General features: G+C 39.4%; 1 protein-coding gene across 1 annotated transcript in view; it reads right to left on the bottom strand.

Moving 5' to 3' along the window:
- Window positions 1-610: 610 nt before the first annotated feature.
- Window positions 611-7,885, bottom strand: part of SERINC4 (serine incorporator 4) — a 37,389-nt gene continuing 30,114 nt past the window's right edge. The window contains exons 10-13 of the mRNA XM_018572784.1: window positions 7,825-7,874; window positions 7,420-7,465; window positions 3,491-3,644; window positions 611-824 (exon numbers count right to left, since the gene is read on the bottom strand). Of these exons, the coding sequence (XP_018428286.1) occupies window positions 611-824; window positions 3,491-3,644; window positions 7,420-7,465; window positions 7,825-7,874 (464 nt within the window). The remainder of the gene's footprint in view (window positions 825-3,490; window positions 3,645-7,419; window positions 7,466-7,824; window positions 7,875-7,885) is intronic.

A 7,885-nucleotide genomic window follows, 5' to 3' on the forward strand; every position in this document is an offset into this window, starting at 1 on the left:
TTGTACTGCTGTGCCCCAAGCTATCATGTGGTCTGCAAATGCTACAGTTCTATTATTGGTCTTAAGATCAATAACTGGTGATTTAATATTTTGTTACCTAATATAATGAATGTGTAGAATTTAACAATCCAATGTACTTTTGTGCAAATAAAAGCAGATGTGAAGCAGCCAATGCAATTTCAGTTGTCATCTTTTTAGGGCAGATTAGAACATGGAACCTACTGTATATTCCATTGGTCGCTGTGGGCAATACCATTATAATCCTATACACCATCTTGTCAGCCTTACATTCAAGCATCTAATATTAAAAAAATATTAAAAAGAAGAAATTAGAAGATGTCTACGGAACTGAACATTTACAACTGTGTTGACTCATTAAAGTGAAACAGAGTATGACTGTAAGAAATTATGCACGGCTCCAGGGTTATAGCTTATATCAACTCTCATCACCAATTGTAGATTGTTCAGTGCTTGTCTTTTCATCCAGTAACCTCCTGTACAACAAGCACTTTACAGTGGATTCCTTCCATTACACATTGGATGTGCACTGATCTTATCATGCCAATGCCCTGTCTGAATGTCTCTGCACCAATAAATACAATGGAAGTTACTACTTAGAAACTGTCACTCTGCGGAATTGTCTCCTTCCCAGCATATGTTGTGGAGGTCCATTCCTCTGGTTTTGTCCATGTCCAGGAAGGCACATTGGTGCCAATAGTATCCACAAATAAAGAATGACACATGTCCAGCAAGAGGCCACCTTGATCCAAAATGTGGGCCAGCTGCCATGGGTAAAGATGGACTCCAGGGATGAATCTTCATAGCTATAAAGGAAAATGAGCTGCATGAGAACACACTGATCTTTAAACATTAGTCATGCTGATAATTAAACATTACTCATATAAAAGGTGTATCGTGTGAACTCTTCACATAGATTACTATGGTGTGTGACCTTATGAATACATAGTAAACACATTGCTGTACTCTCTGGGTTAAACATTTCTCCTCTCTAAAGAGCTCCTGTTGTGCTGGAACAAACCCACGCTATACTGCAAAGGAGAGAGGCAGGGAAGGTAGGCACTGTCCTCGTTTTTCTCAATCGTGATGACTTTAGAATACTTTGGCAGGATAATATTGGGCCTCATCTCCTGTACACAATAGCACCATATGTGCCCACACTCCCCAAGACATGCTCCTTGTTGCCAATCTTACAGCACACTGACATTGTGAAGTTGTTACAACTGTGCTAGACTTTGGTGCCACTTACAGTGGGTTTCTGTGACCCTGAATTATATTAAAGCCTGCCATACTTAATTCTTCTCTAACCTGTACTGGCTGCATGACATGATAACATGCAAACAGAATGAAGTAGCAAATGATCTATCTTCCCTATACCCCTGCTTTACACCATGTATTTACTACTGCCGATTCATCCACAAAGATGGAGGATCCTTTATACACCAGGAGAATTTAGGAGCCTGGTGCTGGTGTTGAGAAGGGGATGTATTTTGGTCCCACTTTTAAACCATCAACTGATCCTGAAAGGTAAAGCTGGGTATACACTGGTAGATTTTGGTATACACGTGCATAGGAAAAATCTTGTCCCAACATTTAATAATACCATCAGGAACCTGACGAATGTCATTCAAAAATTCTTTTGAGTCTAACATTTGATTTTGGAATGAATGGAGTTTCCCAAACGAAAGCTATGTTCACTGTTAGAATTTCATTAGTTTAAGAAAAAAAATTCCTTCCTGCTCTTTCGATTTTTTCATCACCATGGTCGAAATCAATTGTCAATTTAATCCCATTAGCTATTAGAAAATTGAACGAATGTTCCGAAAAAAATTCTAACAAAGTTCTAATCTTGTATACCCAGCTAAAGACTAGGATTACACAGCAGTGGGTTGTCATGGTCCAGCCTGTACTCTTGGTGTGCTGAGATGGTATCATTTGCAGCATGGCGTATATTTTCAGTAGAAAAAATATTTAATTGTTTTTTTGTATATAATGTTAATAAACAGCAGTCTGGTTTGTGGATCAGTCACTGGTTTTGCTTATGTTTGTGAATTACTGCTGTCCATGAATCAACCCACACATATTCAGATCTCAAAAGATTTGTTTTGATCACCTTTAAATATAAATGTTAGATTTGCTGTTAGTGCTGCAAGGTTCACAAGTAACATACATGTGGGAGAAGTCATTCCACTCTTCAGATAATTACAATTGGGATGTGGCCAATTTTGTTCTGCACAGCACAGGGGAGAAGGCCATATCTGATAGCAATGAGCTGTTTTATGCTATAAGTGATGTCTGTACACATTCCAGGCATGTTTGCATTTTATTGAACAATGCAAAATCTCCTAGGCTTATTCCAAACAAACACATGCTTAAGTCAGATGTGAAATATATATATAATAACCTCAGTGCAAGACAACTAGTAAAGTAACATCATTGCAGGATCTACTGTATCCTCAGATATGAACTGCTGCCCTTGGTTTATTTCACCTTGCTCCCAGACCTCTTTGAACAGCTTCAAGCAAATTTCAGTGTCAGAGAACAACAGCCAAAAACCCGTCCTATCTCTAACATCCCACATAACAATATTTGGGCCTATCTGTAGGCTACTCAGGCAGCGGTGCACACCACAGTAAGGTGGAAGGAGGTGCCTACGCTTCCACTAATGGTAAGTGGAAATTTATATAGGCAGCCTTCTAAGTTGGTCTGCAGACTGAAGGTACCTGGGGTGCCAGGTCAGATAGTACTGGATACCTTGCACCAAGATTAATTTACTATTTGAAAACCAAGTAAAGGTCAAATCTTTTTCTACAAAATCATCTTGCATATTTCTTTCACACAAGATCAGCAGCGGCCACCCCTTTTGGGATATTGTGCTAAGTTCAGTAACATATAGTTCTTTCAGTAATCCATCTGTTCCTACGTCCTTAACATTAGGTTGCCTCACTAGGCAATAGTAGAAACATCATCTGCCAGGGGATCAGGAACAGACTTGATTTCAATATACCAAAGGAATGTTCTGTTATAATTACAGAATGCCATGGAGTAATTATCCAACTGCATATGCAGATCTACATGCTTGTGACAGATGATTGAATACTAAAGTACGGTAATCAAAACTGATGAACTGCAATCCCTGCCATCCAGCACGAATCATATCTTGTGTGTTGCGGCCTAACTCTAGCTGAAAAGCGGAGATTAAACCCAACTGACCAAAAGAACATTCCCAGATGACTAGTGTACCAAGTTAACAGCAAAATAATATGGGGCATTAAGAGGCTTTTTTAGGACAAGTTGCTGCACTTGCTTAAGCATCACACATGAGAATGTCAATAGGCACAATAAATGATGTATATGAGCTCTTGTGGACTCTACCTAAACATACTGTAAATCACATTGAGTTATTTCTCTGCCGGCCTCTTGTGCAGCACAGCAGGAAGACTAAGCACCTGAGAATGTGCGGAATGCGCACCTGAACCAGTTGGTGAGCGTCATCATCACATAGAGAGAGGCGAGCACAAATACAAAGTGGAAAAAGGAATAGCTGTAGATTACTCGTTCCCGCTCATCGTGTATCACTGCTTGTCCGCCACTGGCATCCATATCTTCCTTACAGCTCCGTTCCCCTGATAGACAGGAAGTAGATTATGACTGGTGTATCTTTTTTAGAAATCAATATGACAAAAAAACCTAGAAAACCATAACCAATAAGTGCCTGTAACATATATGATGCGGAATGAGATCTCATTTGTCATACCCATTATCCAGAAACAAACAATAACATATTTAACTATTTTACCTACCAAAGGATTTGAAGTTCTGTTCAGAGAGTCTTGCGCTTTAAAGACCTTTGTCACAGTAACCAGAAAATTGCTAACCTTATTTCCTAGTTGCTGATAAATACATCAATATCTTCACCTGCAGCCTACTTGTTCAGCTCTGTCCAATGAACAGGTCACTGACATAGGAAGCTACACACAGGGAAGGAAATACTGGATTAACATTTGTGGTTATTCAGTGTGGCACGGCTGTGTGGATTACATGACTGGCTGAACAGAATTATAAATCATTTGAAAGGCAAAACAGAATTCTCCTTTAATAATAATTCGTAAAGCTGTAGTGTATCAAGGGATAACCAATCAATGGTATAAAAGGTGATATTAAGGTAACTAATGCTTATGTGTGGGCTTTATATTAAAGGAGAACTATGAGGTGAGTGCTTTGACCTCACCTCATAGTTCTAGCCGACCTGTGACAATTAGACTGTCACAGGTCGGCTCAGTAGATCGGGAGGTGAGCGAAAACATACCGGCGTTCGTTCACCTCTATATCCTGTCTGGCCGTGACAGGATCGAGTGGTGAGAGAACTCCGGTATGTTTTCGCTCACCTCCCGATCTACTGAGCCGACCTGTGACAGTCTCATTGTCACAGGTCGGCGAGAACTATGAGGTGAGTGAAAAGCACTCACCTCATAGTTCTCCTTTAATATCACACTAACATGATCAGACATAACAGCCATACAAGACATGCTAGGTATAGAGAGACTGAAAGAGACAACTTTCCCACTATGTGTTTGTATATCTAGACCTGGCGACAGGAAGAGTAGAGAAAATAGTACTCTAGTAGGAGTCTGGTTCTAGCTGTATAGGTAAAACATTAGTGGACTGTAAGTACACAGTACTCTCCACACAATCTCAATGTTATCATAAATGTTTTTCAGTCATGGCACCATTTAAACGTATGCAAAATCTCTAGACACACTAGTCTAAAAAAACCACATAAATATGGTAATGTAAAAAACAACTGGATGCCCCTCCTTCATGAAATCAATAACAAACCCTTATCTTAGAAAGGGTTCTGGTTTGGGTTTTAGGGGGAGCCCCAGGGAAAATTACCCCAAAAAAAGACAAAGTGGAGTTTCCCTTTTCACATCAGGAGCCCCCTTTACATAAGATCATTTGAAGAGATGTCACCAGCACACCAAAAATCCTTTCAAGATAACCATGTGTTCATTTAATAAGAACCATGTCAAGTAAAAACAAGCGCTTTCGGGGCCACGCAGGGTCCCTTCATCAGGCTTAACTTTGACAGAAGTGCCACGCAGGGTCCCTTCATCAGGCTTAACATTGACAGAAGTGTACACATCTGTCAATGTTAAGCTTGATGAAGGGACCCTATGTGGCCCCACAATCGCTTCTTTTTACTTGTTATGGTTCTTATTAAATTAACACATGGTTATCCTGAAAGGATTTTTGCTGTGCTGGTGACATCTCTTCAAATGATCAATGTAACCAGCAGAGCCCTCTGCAGTCACTACAAGCACCCTCCCCTGTCGTTGGGGTATCCGGTAAGGAGTGCAACAAGTCTCTCACTATATTCTGCCCTTTACATAAGAGTCCCCTCTTTGGCGCAAAATTTGAAGGCACTCCTGACAAAGTCAAAGGGCACCCTGGTTGAGAAGGGATGGGCTATCTGAATGTTTAACATATAAGAGCATCATGGGAGAAAGAAAAAAAAGTAGTAGTGATGGTTTACCCATTATTTATTCTTGCAGAATAGTCATCATTATGTATATTTCCAATACATTATCATATTATTCTTACTCTTAAACTCCTTATTGATAAAGCACACCGATAGAAACTCTCCAAACATTACGTCTAATGGTCTCCAGCATGATTGGTTCCCACATTAAAGCAATGATATTTGAGGGTCACTGAAGGAATAGACATTCTTTTAAAATCTTGTGTAATCACAATGGCCATTACATTCAATAAACACAAAATCAACTCTATAGTATCTATTTATTGCACAATCCTACACTGACTTTGACACTGAAAGAAGCCTAGCCTCAATTTCACATGCCTCCCTTTGTATATGGCCTTGGGGAACATTTCTTTGCCAGCTCATCTCCATATACATTTTTGCTTTATGATAGATGTGTTAGTGATAGTTACTGAGACACTGACTGGTACTCCCTGTCTCTACAAACAAGAAAATAAAGACAAGGAACACATAATTATGGTACACTGTGGTGAGTGATAGAAACCCACAAATCACCTCATTACAGCTGTATGACACATAGGGGTCTATTCACAAAGCTGCCGAGGGCAGCCGAGTGAATGACCGATCAGAACACACATTATCTGGTACAGGTATTTGCAGAGAGATCTGTATTTAGGGCTCCTTCTGACAACAGATATATGGATGACACACTGATAACAGTGCCATCCTGAAAGATACACATTTCACCATTCAGATACCTGAAGAACATAAATATGTTGTCAGCAAGAAGTCATAAAACTTGGCATTGTGTCCAATTGAATTTATTCTCCCATGGAATGCATTTAAAAATCTGTCCTGCCTCCCATTATATTTATCTGAGGACAGATTGGGATATAAACAAATCTACTAGCATCATTTCTCAACTACTGAAATATACTTGAAATGCTGAAGTGCTTTCAGTGACTGTTATTGTATTTGTCATCCATATTTGATTATTAACAAGAGCAATCACTCATTTAAGCCTTGCAGTTGCGTAAATTGGAGCTTGAGCTACTGACCCCTGTAAGCAGGTATGATTTTTACAATAACTGTGTAGCTGGATAGCATACTTTTTCCAGGTGCAATGTGAAACTTTCATGTTTTGTGCCATGTTAAAATCAGGACTTTGTGATATGGGCCACATTCAAAGTAAGCGTTGGCTCAGAGCAAGAAGAATGAGGACAAATCAAATGCAGCCATACAAGTGGCAATAAGAGCCTATGATAAGGTAAGAGTGATGAAACAGAGCTGAACACTGGTTTTAACAAGAAGCCCATGCGTGGGTTAGCTAGGGAATGATAACAAGCACTGCCAAATACTGGAAGCACTCTTTTTCCCAATCTAGTTAAACCCTACATGGCCTGTTTATTGCAAACAACGATTGACTTTGTTGGCTCACTTATTCTTATCGTAACACTGGAAACATCATCACTGCACACACATATTTTCTGATATGTATGAATAACCAGTGAATGATTGTTCCCTTTTCTATGGAGAAAAGACAACCAAACATTCACCATGCATAAGCTGCATTCCATCATCGGCTGAGTAGGAAAGCAGCTTGTTGTGGGTCCCTGTGCATTGCATAAGATGAAAACAGGCAACCCTCTTGTCATCCTTTGTTCTCAGCATAGGCACTGGACTTTAGTTTAGGCCTAAACTGTCCACTTGTATAAAGCAAATGGAAAAGTCCTTTCATCCTTCATTCTGCAGGAGTGGTCCTAACACTCATGTATACTGTCCTGAACTTTTCTCATAGGGCAAAAAAACTGCGAACACATGGTGACCTAAACTCAGTCCCGGAAAAGGTTAATACTTAAGAGCCCTAACCACATAAAAACACTTCAAAGATTCCTCACCTCTTTCTTCATCTTCTTCAGGACAACAGAAACAGCAGGAAGCTTTCTACATATAAAATGTATAAGAAACAAATGTTACAGATGTCTGGAATAGTAATAATCTACAAATTAACCTTCAACATTGCAGTTTGACTGTGTATTCCCATCTCACATCTGACTGCAGCTCAGTGCACTGTGGATCATTGTTCTCTTTCTGCTCAATTTACTGCAGTTATTCTCTCACTGAATATGCTGATCTGAACTAGCAATGAACCTCTTAATATACCCTGTAGTTAGCACATGTAATGCTTACCCATCAGGAAGGAAATGCAAGCAAAATGACTGCTATTAGCAAAAACAGATTATGTAAATCATTCTAAATTTAAAATAAATGTTTCTCTACCCAAATACAAATATTATACTTACTTGAAACTCGTAGGTATAGACTTTTACCATCCACATTGGACCAAACATTTCTGCAAGGTAT

Source organism: Nanorana parkeri, unplaced genomic scaffold (genome assembly GCF_000935625.1).
Source record: "Nanorana parkeri isolate BGI_ZX_2015 unplaced genomic scaffold, ASM93562v1 scaffold2134, whole genome shotgun sequence".
Taxonomy (NCBI): domain Eukaryota; kingdom Metazoa; phylum Chordata; class Amphibia; order Anura; family Dicroglossidae; genus Nanorana; species Nanorana parkeri.